The sequence below is a fragment of the Haliotis asinina genome, chromosome 14 (assembly GCF_037392515.1).
Source record: "Haliotis asinina isolate JCU_RB_2024 chromosome 14, JCU_Hal_asi_v2, whole genome shotgun sequence".
Classification (NCBI taxonomy): Eukaryota; Metazoa; Mollusca; class Gastropoda; order Lepetellida; family Haliotidae; genus Haliotis; species Haliotis asinina.
Window position 1 is genome coordinate 35587514 of NC_090293.1, and position 25286 is coordinate 35612799.

At 39.6% G+C, this 25286-nt stretch overlaps 1 protein-coding gene across 1 annotated transcript; it reads right to left on the reverse strand.

The window, feature by feature from the left end:
- Positions 1 to 1393: 1393 nt before the first annotated feature.
- LOC137262119 (uncharacterized) lies at positions 1394 to 19999 on the reverse strand. Its single transcript, XM_067799895.1, has 18 exons — positions 19716 to 19999; positions 16373 to 16487; positions 15910 to 16037; positions 11511 to 11552; positions 11171 to 11227; positions 10635 to 10749; positions 9716 to 9840; positions 9376 to 9417; positions 8939 to 9056; positions 8418 to 8545; positions 8198 to 8239; positions 7879 to 7932; positions 5621 to 5735; positions 5179 to 5303; positions 4694 to 4723; positions 4125 to 4268; positions 3037 to 3177; positions 1394 to 2224 (listed from the first exon to the last, which is right to left on the reverse strand). Exons 1-18 carry the CDS (start codon positions 19759 to 19761, stop codon positions 2145 to 2147), a joined length of 1647 nt encoding a protein of 548 aa, XP_067655996.1. The 5' UTR covers positions 19762 to 19999; the 3' UTR covers positions 1394 to 2144.
- Between the last annotated feature and the right edge of the window lie 5287 nt (positions 20000 to 25286).

Sequence of the window (25286 nt, forward strand, 5' to 3'; positions counted from 1 at the left end):
ATCAAACAGATCATCTTTCTGTACACACAATGAACCCTCAGCATATCAGCAAATGAAACAGCCAATCGGAAGCCGTCGTTACACTTGAGTGCATATCCACCCGCTATGACTGGATTCGGTCTCCCGAGGGCTTCATTTCGGGGGAAGTAAGCCCAAGTACAAAATATTGCACTTTTGAATCACGATTGTACGCTTATAAGTTTCTTTCTTTGTTTTTTTAAAAGCAGCAATGTACACTATATGTCATGAATGAGTGATAAATGTGTTTTAATTATGTTTGATTTTTTGGTTGCATGTGGCCTTTAAGCTCTCTTTACAAAAACAAGCAAAGGTGATGATTTACTGTAACGCCTTAGTTCAGTTTAGTGTATTAATGGTAAACATTGTTTGTGTTGTTGCTCTAGAAGACATCCGAAACGCGTCTAAAAACCCAGACACATTTACTGCCTACAGGGTTCTCTCTCAGTCACTCCTGCCATTGGCTGAGTTCAATGTGAAACAAATAGCTGTTGCAACATCATTAATACAATCGAGAGGTTTGGACTGGTTTCCAAGTTCTCGACCGCAGTGTGGTCAGAATACGTGTTACATCTTGACATTCTGTCCTATGCTTATGTGAAATGCTGATAAACGTATTCCGAAAACAGATTTGAGATTCCCAAGATAAGCATCATCTTGTGACCTCATATCAATGTGTTTCTCAGTTTCAAGAATCGTATCCACTGTATTGTACTTTTGATAGGATATAAACAGTCTCAAGTAAATATGCGTATAGCATTTATCAGTTACCCTCTTCTGTATTTAGAATGTAGTGGGATGTTTCTTTTGCATGGGATGTATTATGTCTGTATGGACTTGTAAATATTATGTGATGTTTTTGTCTTTTTGGCTCTTGAAATCCAGTTCCATTTCTATAAAACTATTAGATCAATAGAATCTTTATGTTTAAACTCTCTCTAATGTCACATGTAATTTCTCTTAAAACATTTAAACGACTGTTTTCGTCATTATCATCAAAATCACCATTGTCCTCCTCGTCCCCATCATCATCAGTAGTCGCAGTAGCATCAACGACAAGAAATGTCATGTGCATGAACATCGTCATCATTATCAGTATCATCACAAACAGTCATAAGTTCAGAGCTTTAAGTACTTTCATTGCCAAGTAGACTCCTCAACAACACAAATATGGTTACCATGATAAATTCTTGATGAACTGCTGTAAAAATCAAGACATCTCTGATATCATTGGTTCCCGCTACGTTAGTGTTTGAAAAAAACTTTCTGCATCAACATAGTTTTCCATAGGATCAGACATATATCCGATAGGAGCTGTCTCCGAAAAGAACTCAAAAGGAAACTATGGTAATTCAAAATGAAAACAAACCCCAACTTCGTAGTAAGAACTGTATTAAACGTCTTTTTGTAAATATGACAGTATATAACAAGTAGCATAGTAGATAAACAATATATACAGCAATAAATTATTGACATCATTCAAATACGAAATATACAGACAACGAGGATATGTTTATTGGACATTTTTCTAGATTGAGACTTTGAGACCATAGACACTAGAAAGTGTAATGACTACTCCGACCTAAGATTCTATCAGTCCATAGCGCTAACTACCCACAGACAATGTCAATATATCACTGTTGAATCGTCGGTCGTGTGAGTGAATAACCTTTTTTCGTTGTTGTTTCAGCCATGTAGGCAACTGATCACGTGCTTATGTGTATGGAATGTCTACGTGTAGATAACAAGTTTCAGTTGGAATAATCTGCAGGCATGTATAGTCTTTACAGTGTTGCTTCCCTTGCCTGTGCCAGGATGAACGGTGATACTTGTTTCTTACTACAGCCGCTTTCACCTCACACATCACAGCTGATAAAGCATACAAAAACACCAAAGTGCATGGGCCTTTTGATTGGAATCAAGCACGTAATGATCTAAGTTCGACCGTGGTTGAGATAACGGTGTGGCAGCTTCGTTTCTTGTAACCTGTATTCTCCACATGATACACATATGTGTGATCACGTTTCATGTGAAATATAAATATATAATATATATCACGTAGCATATATATACATGTTATATTTACAGGATATACATGCTATATTTACAGGATAGCTATCTCCTATTTATAATAGATATCCGAATGACAAAACGAATAGTCCCAGCAAAACACCACTTGTTGACTTCACAGTAACGGCACTTGACACTGAAAAAAGAACATGCTGAGATCAGTCACTTAGCATCTGTTATGCCATACACTCTGACATGTAACCTGCACAATATATCACTACACCATCACCAGCAACATCACTGTCATCATTTCCAAGTCTGCCATTCGCAGTTATTCCCGATCTATATAAATACTTTTATTATTATACTAACATCTGTATAGCGCCAAATCATAGCGCTTTGATTTACACTCAGTCACTGGATGTCAAACTCAAACGGCTATTGTTTTATTAATATAAACTCCCTGGGGATCATACAACTTTAGTAGCTACCAGGCGCACCAAATTAATGTAGCTCTCCCATACTTACGATGTACCCATATACTCTGACGGGCAGTTTACAGTGAGTAGACTAACTATCTGTACACGCGTCAATATGTGTTTGTCTCAGTGGTATTGTAGAAGTTGCTGTTGTAGAGGTGACACGACTGATGATCAACTTCTCTATTTTAATAATTGCGACGTTTCGGTATAGGTGTAGGTATATCGTTTTCAAGTATATGGGGGAAGCTGGGGTTTAGACGAACAAACGGCCAGGCTACACCGCAATCATGACGATTTATAATGAAGATCTCCCCCTCCCTCCCCCATGCACGGGCTACTGGGAAGATTGACAAGATTCCCCTGTCTGCTATAGGAACCTACACCGAAACGTCGCAGTTGCTAAAATAAAGAAGTTGATCACCCATAAAGTTGCGTCATCACAGCGTCAATATCATCTACTACACTGACAAACGGAACAAATGTTCGCTTTATAACAGAATACGTGTGAACGATGGTGCCAACAAACCTTCTTTGCATGCAGAATCTATTTCTGTGTAGAGGAAGTTCTTCTGGCACGCGCAGACGCCACCGATGCCGCATTCAGAACTTTGTATTACCTGACAGTCTGCGTTGGTGGAGCACGGGTACCCGATGGTTCCTCGTAGATCTATAACAATAAAATAACAATGATACTGATCACACCAGCACCTCGAATAGAACCACAGAAACTGGTTCGTCAGTGAATATTGTTTTACAACACCCACATCTACATTGATACGTTACTACAATCAAATAGTCAAATCCGACATGGCAAACAACTGACTGACAGCAGGATGGCACTGCCGCAATTTTAGGTAGTAGATGTATATTACAGACAACGGACAGGGTCACCAGCTGATCAGATATTTGGGTCTCTGACAATGATGGGGGACCTTCAAGGTTGCGCTGAGCAATCATTAGTGTATTCGTGAGACTTGAAGTTTGCACCTTTGAAGTACAACCACATCAGAAATTTTCTTTGAGAACAATATATGGAGGAAGTTCTTTTTTACGGTAACATATGTATATGTATATGCATGTGTGTGTGTGTATGTGTGTGTATACACACACATGCATATACATATGTTACATATATATATGCGTGTGTATATATTTATATGTATATGTGTATGTGTATATATGTACGTATATATGTATATATGTATGTATATGTGTATATATGTATGTATATGTGTATATATGTACGTATATATGTATATATGTATGTATATGTGTATATATGTATGTATATGTGTATATGTATATGTATGCGTGTATATTTGTATGTATATGTGTATGTGTATATATGTACGTATATATGTATGTATGTATATGTATACATATATATGTTTATGTGTTTATGTATATGCACATTCAGTGCCCATGGAATCATAAAAATCCATAACGACTCTGTGAAAGCCCGTAGCAGGGACACCATCCACAATACAGCCTAGTATCTAACACGCCTCCTGTCACCACTAAAGAGTTCTTCATCCATATATAGTTATCCTTCCTCACCATGCTGAAGTCGAAATGTAAGAATGTCTATGGTTGCCATCAAATACAGAACCTTACCTTTGGTGCATGCCATGGCATTGTCCTCAGAGTTGTATATGAACCCTTCCTTACAGGCGCACATGCCATTAGAGTGACACGCTGAGTTCCCAATCACCTGACAGTCGGTGCTGTCCGTGCACTTGAAGCCGATTGATCCGTATGCTGCAACAGACCGCTGCCATATGATGAAGAGTAAATTACTCGCGGACACACATATTGCAGAGTTTCTTATACAAGGTATGGAACATTGAACAGATTAGGCACGTTTCAACAATAATATTCAGTATCGGTGGACATATTAAGGGCACCTGACCTTTTAAAGGATTAATTTAATCCAAATTTGATGCAATGATATTAAACAAAACTGATGTCCAAAACGTTATCACACTAAGGCAGTTGTACGATTCACAAAAGAATGTTGACTGGGGTTTCAGACAGAGAACGCCTACCAGATTTAAAGGATAAATTTAATCATACTTTAATGCAATGATATTAAACAAAACAGATGTCCAAAACGTTATTACACTAAGGCAGTTGTACGATTCATAAAAGATTGTTGACTGGGGTTTCAGACAGGGAACACCTACCACATTTGAAATCATCCCGTAGAACTGAGTCTGAAATACAAATTGATTTAGAATTATCGTGGCATGTACAATGCATGGTTATCGTCTTGTAACAACTGGATCTGGATGACCTGGTCATTGTATGACAAGCTACCAGGGTATTTCAGGAGAAACAAATATCCAATGGGAAATATATAATTAAGAAACCCGAGTGAGTGAGTATTGGTTTCTGCCGTTTTTAGAAATACTCCAGGAATATCACGGCGGCAGACTCCAGGAATGGGTTTTACACTGTACCCATGTGAGGAATCGAACCCGGGTCTTCGGCGCGACGAGCGACTAGGCTTCCCCAACGCCCCGAGCAAATGCAAGCATATTTCTGATTCTCTGATTCAGAGTGGATGTTATATAATCAACAAGGTACTTCTTAAATCGCAATATGTGTAATAATTGATGAAGATTCCTTGACATTAATGCCAATGTGATTTTCAACTGTGATAGCTTACCCGTGAAACATGCCGCCCTATGGTTATCTCTCTGCAGAGAGAGAAACGTGGTGGCATTCTTGGTATCGTACAAGCCACACTGACAGTAAGACTCCTCCATGCATTCGATAAACACCTTCTGGCCTCTGCAACACAATCGTGTCGGTATATTGTATGGTTGATAATCAGCTCCCAGGCTTGTAAATTGAAACGGACGTACAGCAGGAAATGTTTTCCGGCAAAGCACCAGTGGGATGCAATCAATCAGTTGGCAGGTACTACAGGAAAGGACCATTCTTGGTTATTGTTCTCAATATGTTTTGGAAACTTTCATTAAAGTCCAAATGACCAGTTCACGTACTCTGCTCATGTGGTAATAGGCATAGCTAACATGGAAAATTAAAGGTTGACATGTTAACATTTCTGTTAACAGGCAGCTGTAACTGTCAGATTGTTCACTCACGCGCAAAGTTTCTTGATGTTCTTCTGAAAGAGTGCTATTCCTGTTGCATTGTCCAGACCATTGTAGCAGGTCTTTATCTCAGGGCAGGTAGCATACAGTTCTACCACAGACGGGTCTGCAGGGACAATATGTACTATCGTTACGTAATGCTCATGGTTATGTAGTATGTATATCACTGAACAAACAATCACCAAACATATCCCGTTGAATTGACCACCTTGATTTCTGATAGAAAAACGTGCACAAGAAGTATTTTGATATCTGACTCTTGAATGCGAACATTCTTCTAAATCTTTGTCAATGTTTCAGGGTTATGTGATGTTAATTATGTTGGTCGGATAGTCATGTATGCATTTCCATCTGTCTGGAAGTGCTCACAATCACCGGATAGAAAGAGTTTAAACACTGAAGAACACAGTACTCAAACAAAATACGTGTAGCACCTGTGTCAGGAGTAATGTGCAAGATGCAGTAATATGTAAGCTGTAGTGTTTCAGAAGTAGAAATGTGTAAGAAGAAGTAATGTGTAAGTATGTAGTAATGTGTAAGTAGTAGTGATGTATAAGAAGGTGTAATGTATAAGTAGTCGTAACGTGTAAGTAGTGGTAATGTGTAAGTATTAACGTGTAAGAAGGAGTATTGTGTAAGTAGTAGTAATGTGTAGGAAGGAGTAATGTGTAAGTAGTAGTAATGTGTAGGAAGGAGTAATGTGTAAGTAGTAGTAATGTGTAGGAAGGAGTAATGTGTAAGTAGTAGTAATGTGTAGGAAGGAATAACGCGTAAGTAGTAGTAATGTGTAGAAGGAGTAATGTGTAAGTAGTAGTAATGTGTAGGAAGGAGTAATGTGTAAGTAGTAGTAATGTGTAGGAAGGAGTAATGTGTAAGTAGTAGTAATGTGTAGGAAGGAGTAATAATGTGTAGAAGGAGTAATGTGTAAGTAGTAGTAATGTGTAGGAAGGAGTAATGTGTAAGTAGTAGTAATGTGTAGGAAGGAATAACGCGTAAGTAGTAGTAATGTGTAGAAGGAGTAATGTGTAAGTAGTAGTAATGTGTAGGAAGGAGTAATGTGTAAGTAGTAGTAATGTGTAGGAAGGAGTAATAATGTGTAGAAGGAGTAATGTGTAAGTAGTAGTAATGTGTAGGAAGGAGTAATGTGTAAGTAGAAGTAATGTGTAGGAAGGAAGGAAGGAATAACGCGTAAGTAGTAGTAATGTGTAAGTAGAAGTAACGTGTAAGGGGGTGCGGTGTGCGGAAGGTGTAATGTGTAGGAAGGAGTAATGTGTAAGTAGTAGTAATGTGTAAGTAGAAGTAACGTGTAAGGGGGTGCGGTGTGCGGAAGGTGTAATGTGTAGGAAGGAGTAATGTGTAAGTAGTAGTAATGTGTAGGAAGGAGTAATGTGTAAGTAGTAGTAATGTGTAGGAAGGAGTAATGTGTAAGTAGTAGTAATGTGTAGGAAGGAATAACGCGTAAGTAGTAGTAATGTGTAAGTAGAAGTAACGTGTAAGGGGGTGCGGTGGGCGAGCTGGCGAAAGCGCCAGGCTAGTGATCCAGCGAGGTTGAGGTGTCTGGATCGAGCCCACGTGTGACCAGGTGTAAAAACCTTCGAGTCAACATTGTGTGCAGACTCTTTCCGTGTTGTCACAATCCCTAGTGTGCAGTGCACAACCCTGTGCACTTAAAAGAACTCATGAATCTTTTGGTATGTGACCAGATGGTGGCCACATGAATACGTACATACACCTAGTTGCGGGTACAGCAACGTGCAGTAAACTTGGACAAAATACTGTGACTATGTGTCCCAGTCCACCCAGCTGTGAACGGGGTACCTCGTTAGGATGCCACAATAAACTCGGTGCGCCTAGTGGCAAGACTTGCACACTCCCCAGGGAGTTGAGATTGATGATACTATGTGACGCTGAGACGGGCATCCAACAGTCGAGGGAAACAAATACCAGCGCCTTGAGCAAGCAATAGCTGCATGGATATGTGCGCTACATAAATATCCAGTCACAAAAAAGTAAGTAGTAGTAATGTGTAAGAAGTGTCAAAGATGCAGTAGTGTAAGAAGCAGTAATGTGCAATAATGTCCAAAAACTGTAATGTGTAAGAGGCAGTATTGTGAAAGAAATGTTGATGTGCAAGCTCTAGTGACATAAGAAGTCATGTTGTACATGACGCAGTAGTGTGTACGACGTATCAATGTGTTAGAAGTAGTAATTTGCAAGAGGCAGGTTCGTGTGGGAGGTAATGTGTTTACCTTCAGACAGGGCAATGATGAGGCGGTCTTCATCTTCTCTCGTGCCCGTGCCATCTAAACACAGAAATACAGTTCCTGGAAACAGTTCCTGGTAGAGATATCAAATTCAACAGGCAACACTGTGTTGTATAATTTTTAAGACATTTAACTTTAAGACATCCCTTACGCAGGTGTTAGGCAATGAAACGTGCTGAAGTTTTTGCTGAAGCACCATCACCATCTATTCTTAAAAAAAAACCCAAAAAAACATTGCATGAAAGGTAGCACAATGTTCAATAAAAGCTAACAAAATACCAGTAGAAAATGACGAGCAACATACCAGGACACGCTATGCCGGATACAATATTCAGCGGGCCAGCAACTGTAAAAGAATTAATTACGTCTATCATATTTTCATCACTTTCAAACATCTCTTACAGAAAATCGAATTATACTTTGCAATTTACCAATAGCGTCATTATACAAACAGTTGTCCAGACAATTGACTTACATCATCGTAATTTATGATCCAAACATTAGCATATGTAAATGAGGATTACCGGTAGAACAGACGGAGTCGTTGTAGGATGCGGCGACGACAGTAATAGCTCGGTAGACGCTCGGAGCACGGATAAGGCCGCATTCACACGCTACCTGTTCTGTACACTCCATGTACGACTTAAGTGCCCTGTGCAAAATACACGTAATTCACTTGTTCTGTATCACATTTGTATATAAGCTCTTCATGTCAACGTTAGATGGGTTTCAATGGAACATGGCTTGATTTAGTGACCATGACATGAAACTGACACTTCATCGTCATTATCGGTATCACATTTGTAAGTGTTACCGTCTTTAGAGACATCTTTCCTGTACGATATCATTCAAACAAAACATTGCCCGAAAATGTTTTATTGTTGTATCTTTAGGTATTTCTATTAGTTTATATGTCCATTTGTGGCTGTCAGATGGGATGGATCTCAGATTATCACAATGACATCAAGTGGACCACATATTCTATGTTCACGTTGTGTGGATGACGCGTGGACAGGGATACTGGACAAACAGATGGACAACTCACGGACACCGGACGTCCATCGTGTTTCCTCTGCTGACCAGGGTGCTGTCCAGTTCCAGGTAGCACTTGTAGATTGGGTTTTTGGTGTCACACACGGTTTGGGCCACAGCCGTGCCATTGTCTGCAACGAAAATTAGTAGTCCCCTATTTCTTCCATTTTATGTATTCTCCCACTTTGGGGGATTTTTTTATCTTTAAAGCATCATTCATTATGCTTACATACTCAGACACAGACACACAGAGAGACACAGACACAGGCACAGGCACACATATTAGCACACATTTACAGCCAACCCATGACATAATCATTACAACACACAGTATACACATAGCCACCTCACCACTTATCTACACACATACAACACGCAACCCTGCCCTATCACCATCTTCCAATCATTCATGTCCTAATGGTATATGCCACAGTGATAAGGATGACTCACCTGAGCACAGGATGCCTTGCTTGGGAAGTATGTCGGGTTTCACTGTTGAGAATAAATTCATGAAATCATAATGTACAGGTTCACATCTGCAACTTCGGTTCACTATCGTATCACAGGGATCTATAGGACAACATGATCAAGGAACGTTACACTTTATCCAGATGATATTTCTGTCACTGATTAAAACAATACTTTTCAATCATAACGTCGTCACGCCGAAGAGCCAGGTTCGAGTCCCCAGATGGGTACAAGTCCCTCTCAGTGATATTGCTGGAATATTGCTAAAACGACGTGCAACCCAACTCGCTGTGAAGATGATCGCGTGTTTGAGAACACTCACCAATTGAACATGTCTGTGTAAAAACCTGGTTGTTGTACAAAACGTCTTCGATCAGCTTGGTGTTGTTGCTCTCGCCGCAGGCACAGGCGGCGTTCTCCAGACATACTATGGTTTCGTCAAGGACGCTGGAAATCATAAAGTGAGTAATCAAACAAGAAAGATGTTCGAACAGTATCTCAACAAACGATTTCAAAATGTCATGTATTTGGTGTCTACACTGGTGTTCCTCGCCAACAACCTAGGCTACAGGAATATGACATAAGCTCTTTCACTCGGACCTTGCAAAATTCCGTGAAAAGGAAAGAGTTGTATGGTCTTGACATAAGAATGTGCTTTTCAGTCCAAGCCCAATTTGGAATCGAACTCTTGTCTTCATTGTGGAAACACACTGCCCCAACAGCCTTTACTAAACTTCACTTGCTAAACATAAACCTAATCATTTTCTGCTTCTAACCGATTTTTGTCTTATATTTTTTCAAAATAACTGGGTCAAAGATGAGACGTTAACCCTTTATGGTTGCTGTGGGATGTTATAGGCCAATAACCAACATGATATAAGTTCCCCTGCAATGGTGGGTCAGGTATAACCGCTTTGTCAACGATGACATTTGGATGCTAGCATTAACAGCAAAAGGAAAATGACTTATTTTATTAAAACACTAAGATTAGTTGTGATTTTAAGATAAATCTTAATTAGCTTACGGGTGACGGGTTTGTAAGTGTAAAATCACCCAACTGGGCTCGTATTTTCATAGGTATAGTCTGTCCACGTGTGCTGAATTAGATCTGATGAGTAAGTTAACGCTTATATTACCAGTTGTTGACGCCGATGTTACGATGTCACTCAGTGAGAACATATTACAAAACCGACTAACTCACCCACTCACACACTCACTCCAGATACAAATGCTATACCCACCTGCATAATGACACGAGGTTCCTGTCGTGAAGAGAGAGGGCAGCCTTAGTATCGTAGGTTGCATAACACGCCTGGAAACCATTGCACTCAGCCTCAAGGTCAAGGACGAGTGAACCTGCAGACAAAAACGTCTCTGATGCATATACAATATATATAGTCATAGTCTGGCCAAAGGACAGCAATCAGTATCATAAGGGCTGAAAAAGCTCCATTCATGTCAAAGATTTATCTTTCACTTAACGATTCTTTCATGAAATACTTACATCACAGTGTTATGCATCGTTTTCTTCAGGCACACTCAACGAACCGAGTCGGACAGCGAACTGTCTTTATCAGATATACTGCTTTACAGAGATAAACATACCTGCTGAGGTGGCAAGCACATTGTGTTAATGAGATATATACACCTAATGAGGTGGCAAGCACATTGTGTTAATAGGATACACATATCTACTGATGTGGCAAGCACATTGTGTTAATAAGATATACACACCTACTCAGGTGGCAAGCACACTGTGTTAATGAGATATACATACCTACTGAGGTGGCAAGCACCAACAACTCTCCTTCGATCACAGTGCCTGTGGCATTGTCTGCGACAAAGACAATTGGGGTGATGACATAAAGAAGAAATTATACTTCAAATTAAGCTGTCAATGTCACTTTAAAATTAACAGGTTAAATTCGGGAAAATACAATTGTTTGGGTCTTTTTACCTGGAGAGTATATACTGCTGGTCGTTCGCACATGACACGTTTACAGAAGCATGGAAAAGTTAACTAAACAAAAGGATTACTATAATAAGGAGAAGCGATTATTCATTTCGTAACTATTTCAATTCACAAAGCCACTTATTGACAAAATGTATATTATCACCATAGCAGGGTATTCCTTTTTTCGGAACTAGTTCGCCGGTGTCTGCAAAATACAAATAATATATATCAAGACACAATTTGTACCAAAATATATTTCTGACTGGCACAGTTACAAGGTACCTGGTACTGAATGAAAGACAATGTAAGTTTGACAATGAATACTCGGAGATACTGTATCGACGTTTAGCCTTCGATCACAATATTCGAAAGTATCAAAGGGATGAACTCAAATACACTTTTCTCTTCGGAGAACTTGATATTGTTACAGAATATCTCACATATTTAACATTGAATATCATGACTGAATATATAGATTTAAAACTGTAACAGATAGAACCAAAGATCCGGCATTGATGAATAACGAAATCCGATCATTAATAAGGAAGCGTAATCATATACATAAATCTGCTAAAACACGAAACGGTCCTACTGACTGGTTTAAGTTCAGAATGCTCCGTATCAAGTGTTAGAAATACAAAACGTGCCTATGATGCTAAAGCTGACGAAACTATAAATAACACTGATAATCATGGTACAAAAATGTGATGGCGAGTACTTAAGAGTTATGTAAAAACAAATTATAATAAACCATCGCTTCCATCAATTGTCAGTTTATTGACATCGATCGTTTATGACAATGAACGAGATATCGCTGATGTACTCAACTCGTTTTTCTCACAACAATCTCAAGTTTCTGATCCAAAAACCTGTCTGGTACCAAACCGCGTGAAATTGGCCATGTTTTGTCGTCAATCATTATAGGTAATGGAGATGCTCAAAATATTCAGTTGATCTAAAGCTACGAGGCCCAATGGCATTGGAAATATAAAAATGAGCTTATCCTCTGTCTCTCTAACAGAGTTAAGTTGCTAAGTTGTATAACCTTTCCATCCGTAATAAAACTCGCCTCAGTAATACCTTTTCGTAAGAAAGGTGCTACATTTTTTTAAATGCGTTTTTTAAATACGTCTTCACATTCTGCAGAGATAACAACACTCTGTTAAGCTTACAATGTGGAATTATGCCTGGTGATTCTATAGCAAATCCATTTATGACTTTATCGGAGATGAAGTACACAAAGGAAAGGAAATTAGAGCCGCATTTTGTGATATAAGCAAAGCCTTTGACAGAGTTTGGCAGAGGGGCATTATTCATAAACCTCAGGCTTACGGTATAAGGGGCACTCTCTAAAAATGGTTTGTAAGTTATCTAGACAGGAGAATACTGAGAGTGGTAATAAATGGTTACAGTTCAGATATTAAAACAGTGAAAGGTGGTGTTCCACAAGGTTCCGTTTTAGGTCCGCTTCTGTTCATCATCTATATTAAAGGCATTGTTGACGCCTTTTTGCGGATGATACATCGATATCGATGTTGCAATAGATAGCCATATTGCAACAGCTGCAAATATAAACAGAGATTTGGCAAAAAAATTCAGACTGGGCTAAAAAGTGGCAAGTTATTTTCAATAGTAGTAAGACTGAGAGGTTAACATTCACGCGAAAAAAGGCAAAAATGTCAGACCGAACTTATTAATGAATCACTAAAGATGTTGATTACCATAAACATCCAGGTATTACACTTCAAAGCGATTGTTCTTAGAAAGTTCATATAGGCGACATGATAAAGAAAATTAGTCCAATGATCAATCTGAGAAATTTGAAATACCGTTTTTCTCGGAAAACTCTAAATACTTTATATAATTCCTTGTAATTACCTTACCACACTTTGACTTCTGCAATCATATATGGGATAACTGTAGATTGAACAGGTAATCTTACTGAAGAAGTTACATTTAGACGCCCAGTGATAGCACACTGAAAGAAAGACGATATAACCCTAAGCTCATAACTTTATATAAAAAAAGTGTATCATCGTCTGACTCCACATAGTCTGAACGATCTAGGACCGGATAGTGTATCTGAACAAAAAACCCAACTATAATCTTAGGAACAGTACTTTTTACCAGGCGCGATTATGTTGTGGAATTCATTGCCTGATAGAGTTAACGTTGTTTCCCTGAATCAATTTACAACCATGATAAACGCAGCAGAAACTCGTAACTAAACTGACCAGCAAAATAAAGTACACAGGTGTAATTACTGCTGCAATGCAAAAAAAAAGCGTTCTAACTAGTAAAATTATTGAAGAACACCGACTGTATAGAACACAATCATCATGTTCCATTTAACAAAATACAAACCAATATATTTTCACGTGTTTTGCACGATTTGTTTTTGCAAAATTGTGATCATATTCCCATGCACGAGCAATTCTCGTACAAAGGGTATAAAACCTGGTTGTCGTGAAGACTGAACAATCACTTGACAAAAATTTCACGACAGACTGCCAAGATTGAGGTCGTCGAACAAGAACGGGCAACAGGAATGTCACATATCGGTGCTTCCAACAGCCATATTGCAAGGACACTATTTTGCACAAGACAACCCCTAATTCGGCTGTTAAACCGTTTCAATATGGCAGGCTAGCCATGTGATTGGCCCAGTAGTGGGCTTCCCAGAGTGACAACACCCCAAGAAGATCGCAATCCCCGGGTAATTCACCTAGGCAACCGGATGTGGACGGTGTCTTCATCAGCAGCCATATCATTGGGACGTCGCGTGAGGCGATTCGCAGTGACAAGACGATTTCGTGCTGCTGGTATATGGTCCAGCAGACCACTGCGTGGAATGACCTCGACCTTCGTGGTACGAACCGTCTGCAGTGGTCATCACTACATCGGTGTTTATGGTTGCAATGCCATTTTGCTGTTAAAGCACGTGTAATGGAGTGTACTTCAAAGTACGGTTTCAACTGCATCAAAAGGTTTTGTTATTTTCATCTTACTGGAAGAAACACAACCTGTGTACTTTCGTTTGCTTTTCAGTTTACCTTTACACGAATTTTGGTACTGGATTCTGTCAAATCATCCGCTTTCACCTCAAGTTCGGCTGTAGCGATCTAAACGCGGACAGATATAATCGACATATGTTGGAAACATCCAAGTGGTGATGTGGTCATTATAACGAAGAAGTTATTTACTATTTTTGTCAGAGCTATAAGAATCTAAGGACAACTATGTATGTTAATACTCAAGGATATGATGTTAAAACTACTTTATACAGTACATTGGATAACTCACCAAAAAAGACATTATCAACTCATTACACCAGTTCATTCAACCGTTTTCAGTGATTACCATCTCTACGCATATGAATTCAATGTAAGACAAGCTTGATGTAACTTGATTTCCTACAGCAGTTTACTTGGTTACTGGGCATAAGTAACATCAAGCAACGGTCATATGTTATTTGGTCTTAATATTATTCTTTGTTGTCAAACTATTTCATTTATATATCCACGGATTGGAATAATTTAATGTACTGGAGCGGCGTTTATATAAACCACATGACATGTTCGCCGAGCCAGATTTCTGCTTTGGCGAAACAAACATACGTTTAAGCCATATTGGATCTGTGATTCAGCAACTCACTGGAGCTGACACTCTCAGCTAAGTGTTACAATGCCTCTCGGACACTACTGTGCATACTGAACCAATCGTTAATGAGCGGAAGGACATCTGTGTTCTTGGCGCATTAACCACCAAATGTTGGCTAGATTTTATGAGGAAATTAGTGTGTGATGTGTGACTTTTGTACTATTTAACCGCTGCCATTACCCCAGGGATGGGTTTATGTTTAACAGAATATTTTGATATGTGATTTGACAGGTCTGTAGGTGATAATTTGACGAAAGTTTGATTGATTGAGTTTACAGGTGTTCTGGTGCCCATGTATGTATGTATTTCAGATGTCATAATCATCCATTGGAATGGGTTTTAACTTTCATATTTCAACAACCTACATGTCTAATGACTGTTTGGCCAATTGTCACACTCTCTAGCATGATGTTAGTCTATAGAACGGCGGATCATGCAAAGGAATGGTCCGAGAGCATACCTGTCGTCTAAGAGAGAATCCACCAATTGGCTCTTTGAGTTTCCAGACAATCAACCAGGTAGCTGTCATTCTACATCCTTTGTGGTCATGTGACTTTAGCTGAATCAACTACGACTTGGTTTATGAAACATACCATATACGACCATATATACAATGGTTTGTGTTAACAGGGATAACCCATAGAATCTTCAGTTCTCCAAGGTATTAGCCAACTCACCATATACGACCATATATACAATGATTTGTGTTAACAGGGATAACCTACAGAATCTTCTATTCTCTAAGGTGTTAGCCAACTCGCCATATACGGCCATGTGTGCATGTACAATCATTTACCGTCACGTTATATCACTCACAGTAACCTTACTGAGGGCATTTTGGTCCGTTTACACATATTCTGTAATCTGAAGGTGTTTCCGGGATGGTGGGGCTGCATACTTACACAGTTGACACTGCTGGTAGGAGTAAAATCCCGAGATATAGGTCAGCTGGTTGGCCACTCCTGGGACGGTGGTCAGCTTGCAGTCACATGCCACGTTCTCCACACACTCTATGTAGGCCAGGATAGCACTGGAACACAACATCACAAATATTACACGACACATTTGGAAGGTCCACAAAACAATCAGTCAAGACCTGGACGGACGACAGTTACACAAACTAAACCATGCGCAAAAAGTGAAAGACAGAGACTTGCAATTGGGCAGACGGGGGATCAGCAAAGTGACGTTACAGACACAGACAGAAACCAGATCTGAACACTGGTGGATGGACAATTTGGCCTCAGCCTGTTAATTCAGACACAGATAAATCACAGATAAATATGTGCTGAGAGTCATACAATAGTCAGACATATTTGAAAAGCAGTCCAACAACAATCTATAAAAGGGTCACAGTTCACTTACTTGCAGCTCGTCGTCATGCTGTTTGATGAGGCGATGGTGCTCTGCATTGTGGCAGTACAGTTGCTGAGATGGTTGAACTGCCCACACTCCTGCTCCGTAAGGCCATGACACAGGACTGGAAGGAGATATACAGGCCATACAGCACGTTATACCATATGACAGGCACATATATCTGATCATAGCCTATACAAGAACACTCACGAAATACGACTCGAATGTCGTCCTGTCAATATTGTTTTGTTTTCAATAAACTTTTGATCCTGCTAATGAGTAGCAGATAATATAAAGCTCACTATGCATAAAGGCTAACTATAAAATATATGGCAGTGCTTAACGGTGTTCAAAACAGGATTTTAGTTCTGGAGTGTCGGCATTATGTCGGAGGAAAGAGGTTCATAACGCATGTAACAAACTGACTGCTGGTGGCCTAATAGGTGGTATTACAGAAATAGGTTCAAAGAAATAGGGACGCACTTGGTACTGCAGATCTACAGGGCGTTACTAGGTATCACAAAACACTGATAATATAACTTACAATTATAGCTTGGCTTTCCAATGCCCTGTATCGTTACCCTATCGCAGACCCAAACAGTTAGACGCCTGGGCTAAATATGTGCTTCCCTACACCAGAACAGCTACTTCACATGGGAATCTGGGGAAAATATGTGCTTCCCTACACCAGAACAGCTACTTCACATAGGAATCTGGGGAAAATGTGTGCTTCCCTACACCAGAACAGCTACTTCACATAGGAATCTGGGGAAAATGTGTGCTTCCCTACACCAGAACAGCTACTTCACATAGGAATCTAGGGAAAATATGTGCTTCCCAAAACACAACAGCTGCGTCAGATAGGAATCTGGGGAAAATATGTGGTTACCTAAACACAACAGCTACTTCACTTAGGAATCTGGGGGAAATTTCGTAAGTTCTTTGAGTGGAGTTTTAGATGTTGGTAAGTAAACTATTAACACCTTTATGGATAATAACGTCATCTATTTCGTGAGCGCGACGTTTCGATACAGATTCTCCTCGTGTAGGTCCCATGTGGGAAGGTGACAGAGTTGAAGGAGTGGTTCTGTTGGCTATTTTGGGTGAATAGTGAATTCTACGAAGACTTTCTTCAGGAGTTCAGTCTCTTTTTGTAGATTTGTTGAACGGATGCTCTTCACCCATTCTCGTTAATGTACAGATGATTCCAGTCTTAACCATACGTGGATGGTTTGAGAAGTTGTGGATGTATTGATCAGATGGTTTTCTGAACACAAAAGACCTAAACCAGAATCTAGCCCCAGTGAAAACATCTTGTCCTTACGTTGGCAAACCGTCCCACAAAATCAGACGCCTCATAAAATATGAAACAGATACCTCCTCCCCACCCCCCACCCCCACCCCCTCCCCACCAGCACTGTTTCTACATTCATGACATCGTGGAAAGAAAAGTCTTATTTTATGTCCAAAGATATTTTAAAATTAGAACCATACATATTGCCACAACCTTCAGCTTATGGATCACAAAATTAAGAACGACTAGTCAAAGACTTTCAATTTAAGCTGGATGTTGGGTAAATGTATTAAGGGAAAATAGAATCAGTACATTGTGTAATTTAGATATCTGTGGCTAATTCCACTTTCTACTTGTCTGTCCATCACTCTCATCTCAACGTTAAAACACATCTACCTTAGTATTACTGCTCCAGTAAAGCTGTTGCCAAAAGTGTCCAGCATATGAATTGTGCTTACAATTCAGTTATTGTAAAAATTTGTAAAATAATGTGTGTGTCTTTTTTTCAAATTTCATTGTATGTTCTGTATATCATTTTTTTGCGATTTTTATGAGAATGATCTACTGTTCTGCTCTGTTCACTCCGTCCACTTATGATGTATTCCTCTACCAACCCTATCAAGTGTATGAACATCTCCCAAACTTCAAACTATACTTTTCCCTCTCATTTGTATCTTTCTGGTTTTCACTTCTTCTCCCATGTTAATTTCCTGGTCTTTTCAGGTTATTGCCCACCCATTTCTGCTATTATGTTGTTTTCTTTTTTCATATACACACACCCTCCACTTAATGTAACAATCTGCGTTACGACGATAAAAGAATCTGTATCGAAACGTAGCATTCACAAAATAAAAGAAGTTATTAGCCATAAAGTTGTCCATATTGTCAATATGTGGTACCCTACACCACAACGACTACTTCAGATGAACACCTCCGGTTAATATGTGATACTCTACACCGCAACGACTATTTTAGATGAACACCTTGGGTAAATATGTGATACTCGACACCACAACGACTACTACAGATGGACACCTCGGGTACGTATGTGACAGCCTACACCACAACAACTACTGCAGATGAACACCTTGGGTAAATATGTGATACTCTACACCACATCGACTACTTCAGATGAACACCTTGGGTAAATATGTGATACCTTACGCCACAGCAACTACTACAGATGGACATCTCCGGTACATATGTGATACCCTACACCACTACGACACATCAGCTGGACCACCTACTTCAGTTCAAATGGCAGATGTAGTGATAGCTACACAAATGTAATTCTTGACGATACTGTCACCCTGTACATTAGGCGTGTCTCTAGATTTGCATCTACAGGACAACAGGTGGGTGGATCAGGGGTTGTGAGACCCTGGGGAGTTGTTTACCAGAAGCAACCATAGGTCATAAACTAGGCAGGAAGTGTGGCACTCTACGATCCGTACCGTATTTGAAGCACCCGCTCTTTATTTCGCTGACACTATTTCACGTGGATCTTATAAGCAGTTAAAGAGACCCAGAGCTTATGCATGACACTGACAAATATCAGAAGTATAACAAGTAGAAGTGAAGATAATTTTGAGTATCTGAGAGAAGCCGAAGAATGATTACTGCTATCTAACATACATCATAACATACACTTGTTAAAGCTAGCGAGGTATTTAGATCTACCTTTGAAATTGTCTTGTCTTATTTCACCAGTGTGGCCAACTAGTTTCCCCATTGTTGTTTTAAAGTTATGAAATCTGGTGTTTTTTAAAACACTGATTTTACTAGGTCTGAAAATGACATCACCAATCTACGAATCGAATAAAGTGTCAAATGATAAATGTTCGGTGGGTAGTAATACAGTAATGTGCACAACTGATTTCCAAATTTGTCAGCAGCGTTTCATAGTTTTACTAAAAATATAATTCCAGCGAGGTACTGAACAAGATGCAGTTAGAAAGTACAAAATGGTGCCCTGAACTGTGAAATGTTTGCACTACTTTTTTAACAAAAACGGACAAATTTGAAATTTATCTAAACCCGTTAATTCGGAATTCTTACCTGGACCAAGAAAAATCCCCACCGCCGCAATCACAAACCGTGACATTGTGTGTGACACTATTTTGGTGACTAGACCAGTAGTATCTTAGTCGTCGAGTGGCTGTCACAGTAGTAACCCAAATTGTTCCCAAATCGTTGAAGAAACTCCACTTTAGAGTTGTTCCCCTCCCTTGAGCGGCGATCAGAATGAACTTTCCTGGACGACTGGTTCAAGACCCTGCCTGGCCGGGTAGTCAGCATAGAATTTCTCACGATTCAGGAGGCAGGGAGATTTAAGTCACCTGACTGAGCGTCACGCGTCACTGGTGACGCTATCGTAACATCACACCCTTGGGGTAGTTTTCATAGACAATGATATTTACAACACGTATCGAAAGTGCCGGTCACAAGAACAAGTCCAAGTATTAGGTTAAAGGTTGAACGATAACGCGTGGATTATGTATCTGTACAATTGTCTCTTCTTACTGAAAACTTCTACAGCCCTTTGAGCTTAAACCACCAAATGGATTATACTACCATACATGATGTTTATTTTATAATGGTAATATTTCCTAGGAGTCATTTACCGGATGTCTTAAACTGCCACTGCAGTTTCAAGTGTATATTTCTCGTTTACCGAGATGGATTAAGTGAGATTTGACAGGTTTTTTGATGTACATCTCATTCGCACATATTCTCTTCCAACATATTTCAATACACTGCAATCACACATACTTCCGTATATTAAGACAGTGTCGAACAGGATCACAGACAATATCAGGCTTTCAAAACCTTAATCAGCGTCCTAAGACACTTTGACCTTCACGCTGTGGAACTTCACCTAGCACCGTTCGTGTAACAGCACATTCAAGGTTCAACGCACGACCTATTATGTTCACAAACGTCATCTCTCCCGTTATATCAGACTGTTTTCACGGCGCTAGCTTCCATGTTTCTCCTCGACTCATCACTTCAAGGTGACTTCGACACAGCAAACAGTCGTTAAGAATGTTTCTGTTCGGATTATCAGGTCTATCCCTAAGATCGTCGCGTACGGACACAGTTCCATGTTGATCGATGTCAATATTAACATCTTCATGCTTTTCAAATATGCGTGATCATTTCGAATGTAATCTCAAATATGAACATTTTGACCGATTTATTTGCAAGCATAATATTTCTGTGCTAAAAAGGTTCTGCAATTAAATGTACCTGACAACCTTCCGCAAAATAAACAGCATAATAATATTTGAAAAATGTAACCTTATATATGTAAAATAACAGTGGCCATCACTTGCTGCTATCATCAGTGAAGATATAGAGGGTTGTACATTTCTTTATCACAGAACCAAGCAGAACCGAACATGGACTTGAACCAGCTAATTCCTCGTCTTGAAATTGAATACAAATATGTATCCGCTGTTCCGACTAGCCAGGGGCGTGTCCAGAAGCAAAACAGACAGCATCTTTAGGTGTTACTTTCATGAAGTTCTTATTACCTTCTGGGGCCCAGTGAAACGTTTATTTGGATACATGTTTTTATGACTTCCCGAGGTGTGAAGTAACACACAATGGTGTGCTTTTAGCACCTGGAAAGGTTACCCCAAGGCCGGTGTTAATTAATGGTCGATTCGATATGAACTGTTCATTGCATAATCTACAAAAACATGGATTCATGATCGTAGATGACGGTTACATGTGTATCGATGTGTTGGTTACATAACATGAAACGTTAATGATTTCCATGGGAGATATCCGTTGTATGTTCTACAGAAGTGTAAGGCCTGGAGCAGATTAGATCAACTTTAGATTGCTATTGAGAAAACAATGATATCACAGGGGAAGAAAGTCAATACTAGAATTTCATTGTTCACCCAGTAAGTTGCTGACCCCGGTCAACTGGCGATACATATATGTAGTCCAACTGCATAGTCCAGAGATGAGGTGGCAATGTTCGTACGTCAGGAAAGGTGGAGCTTATAACCTTGAAAAATGCTACAATGAAGGATATAGAGTTTATGTTTCGGGATGTGTGGGTAAACTGAGATGTGTTTAAATGTCGGGGGCACGTGTGTATTTGTGTTAACGCTATCAGTGAAAGGAGAAATGTGTATTCAGCAATGGCTTATTCCCGCCAACATATCGTGTCATGATTTTGGAGACGGTTTTTACTACAGGAGGAGCCGCGCAACATAACGCATGTAATATGGGAATTAGGGATGGGATGGGCAGGTGACATGCACAGGTTCACGTGCCATTGCAAGGTTTAACGGGGTTTTTTTTTTTTAAAAAAAAAAACAAAAACAAAAACAAACAAACAACAAATACACAATTTTTGAGATGACCCCCCAAGTTGAAAAGGTTCTAGATATATTGTACTGTGAAGCGTTTCAAGTCGAGGGGTCATCTCAAAAGTTTCATATTAAAAAAATATCTTTAAGTCTCGCAGTGATACGAGAGCTTGTGGTGACATAGTGAACAAGACCAATCCCAGGTCGCACCCGCTGCTGAAGCAACTGTAAACATAAACACGATGGTTGATGATCTTTCTAACTTGTTACAGGGTGATGCAGAAATAAATCTAACGTTCTTTTACTGCGTAGAATACAACTATCTGACTAATCCGCCATTCATCACCGGTATTTAAAACAAAAATAGCGAAATATCGCTATTATCATGAATATGGCTGAATGTGACCGCGAAGGCACGTATAGTGTCACATAAATAGCGAAATATCCCGTTCGTAACGCTATGAAGGACGAGATGCAAGTATTTCACATGTCGTAAACACAAGAATCAACATACAATTTTGAGGCGTGAAATCATGCATATCCTGTCTTTCAATGAGTACTTCTTACAAATAGATGAATTTTAAATGGGTTTGATTTTGAATGGATCACTTATAATATGAATCCTATCAAAGAATAAAACATCAGTGGGATAATTGAATTACAACCCGGTTTCATGGTCCAGTCTACGCCTAACATATTTTTATTGTATTATAATCCGTGCGTAGACGCACAGGCTCAGTCCTCTGTTCATGATACACGCTCCTATATTTTGCTTGGGGTATATCTACACCATTAGGTATGTCATAAAAACATACATTGTAGATGGAATACAGTGTGCGACTGCAGCTGATGTTTGTCCTGTGTCAGAGGAAGGCCTTCGTCATGTTGCCGCAGGCCATCTATTGCTTCTTGAATAAACAACTTAAGAAACAGTGTATCGGTGGATTCCAAAACAATTACTTATGGGAAAATTAATGTTTTTAAGTGTTGTCTTTATGACTGAATGAGAAATGGAATGAATGACACCACAACGAGTTTATATACAGTATATCCGTCCTCCCACTACGTGTCCGGGTGTACTGTTGAAGAAACGGATGAAGCGATACCGGTCTAGAATACAACAGTGACCTACTTCAATGAGGCTTGAAGTACTGGGATGTGTTTTGTACATTTTACTTCTTGTTTCTATAATCTCCATGTTCATATCAGTCGCTTCCTCATAAATGCTTCTAATGGTGTAATGTTCATAACAGGAAATGGACTGAGTCTGATCAAATGGTCTGCTGCATATGGTGACCGGCAGTTAGTGTCTGTCACTGAAAAATGTTCCCAAGTGTAAAACAACTTCAGTTTTGCTACCGAAATCACTGTTAAATGCCAGTTGACAATAACGTTGTTATAAATGTTTTATACGGATTACACATTCTCAGCAAAGTATATATTCCTGTGATTTTTTTGGGTTCAGCCCCATCGAACTCACACTGATGTCGCGCTGCCTGGGTGGGTTAGGCGACTGACTGGCGATAAGCTGCCTGGCTCGGGGTGTACACTCAACCCTACCAAAGTTCTAGAATCTGTACTTTACTGAGAAAGTGTAATCCCAAATATAACAGTCATATATTTTATTTGATGCATTTAGAACGTCGTCATTTGGTCGGATCACCTATGCCAGTCTTAGGAATTAACATTCAATATATTCACTCAACCAACGAAATACTCTTCCTTGTGAATTGTATCTGATTCAAGTTTGCGTAGGTCAGAATTTGCTTCCTGAATGAACAAACAATCAATGGCTCCTTGTGTAATCATGTACTGATTCAGTTCAATATTTGTAAAGGGCCTAGCAATGGCAAAGGGAGTCTCAGTTCGGCCAGACTTAGGCCAGGATTGGGTAGCAGACCTTTAACGTACTGGAGCAATGAACATTTAGCACAAGTTCCCTTCGATATGTACTTCAAATGTACTTCAGTATCGCGTCAGTCAACCATAACAGATTCACCAGAGCATAATGCATTAGAACGACTTTTCTCTAAAGTAAAATTACAAATCATAGGCGTACATTAAGATAGTGCCGAACAGGGTGTCAGCTTGACGCGTGTTAAGTAACTGCCATTTTTTAATTTTTCATCTTTTCCGACTTCGAAAGGGCGGATGTAAGATTAGATTTGTTTGTGCCGTTGTTTACGCTTTCTCGTGTGTTACTGGCAACAACTGACTGAATACCAAAATAGAACACACTTAATCTACAGTACCTACGTGTGCATGGTATATGGCCATCACCGCCCACATTGTGCCTGGTGTAAGTGACGCACGGGGTCCAACTGTAGTCTGGGATTCTCACAGATGAACACACAGAGATGGTTCAGTGAGAATAGATGGCCTGCAGGAATTACTTGATAAAAGAATAATAATACAGTCATGCCTTAGTTAAGTATCCCTGGTAACAAGACGTCTGAATAGAGCAATGGTATGACTAATGCTCTCAATCACTGCCACAACAGACTACCGGAAAAGGTGAGTGTAACATACACCGAACGTCCACTACCAGCCTGATATACATTCAACGTCTACTACAAGCCCGATATACAGTGAACGTCCACTACAAGCCTGATATACACTGAACGTCCACTTCAAGCCTGATATACATTCAGCATCTACTACAAGCCCGATATACACTGAACGTCCACTACAAGCCCGATATACACTGAACGTTCACTACCAGAGTGATATACACCAAACGTCCACTTCAAGCCTGATATACATTAAACGCTCACTACCAGACTGATATACATTGAACGTCCACTACCTGAGTGATATACATTAAACGCTCACTACCAGACTGATATACATTGAACCTCCACGTCTAGCCCGATATACACTGTACGTCCACGACCAGCCTGATAAACATTGAACGTCCACGTCTGGCCTGATATACATTAAACGTCCGCGACCAGCCTGATATACATTAATATCCTCGTATACATATAATATTCACACATTGTGCCCGTCCACATATAATATTTTACAGTTTATGTATATGGGACTTTATTTTACTCCTCACAAGTATTTATGCATATTGCCACTGCAAACTGCTGATCATTTTCCCATTCTTTTGTTGAGTCATTCTTATTGTGATTGTCATGTATTCGTGTGCCATCGCCGAGCATTGACGATTACTGTAAGATAAAAAAACCCATCTTATTATAAAGACAACAAACCATGACAACAAATAACAACAACATATGATACAGGTATGTGTGTATGTGTGCACTATATCTTATCCGCGTACCTGAACAAAGAA

Bases quoted from the DNA above. Each gene is read 5' to 3' on its own strand.
- LOC137262119 (XM_067799895.1), bottom strand. From the start codon at position 19,761: ATGTCACGGTTTGTGATTGCGGCGGTGGGGATTTTTCTTGGTCCAG. The intron at 9,057-9,375 runs GTGAGTCATCCT...TTTTCGTTGCAG, and splicing joins GCAAGGCATCCTGTGCTCAG to ACAATGGCACGGCTGTGGCC. The intron at 5,736-7,878 runs GTAAACACATTA...TTGTCCCTGCAG, and splicing joins CATCATTGCCCTGTCTGAAG to ACCCGTCTGTGGTAGAACTG.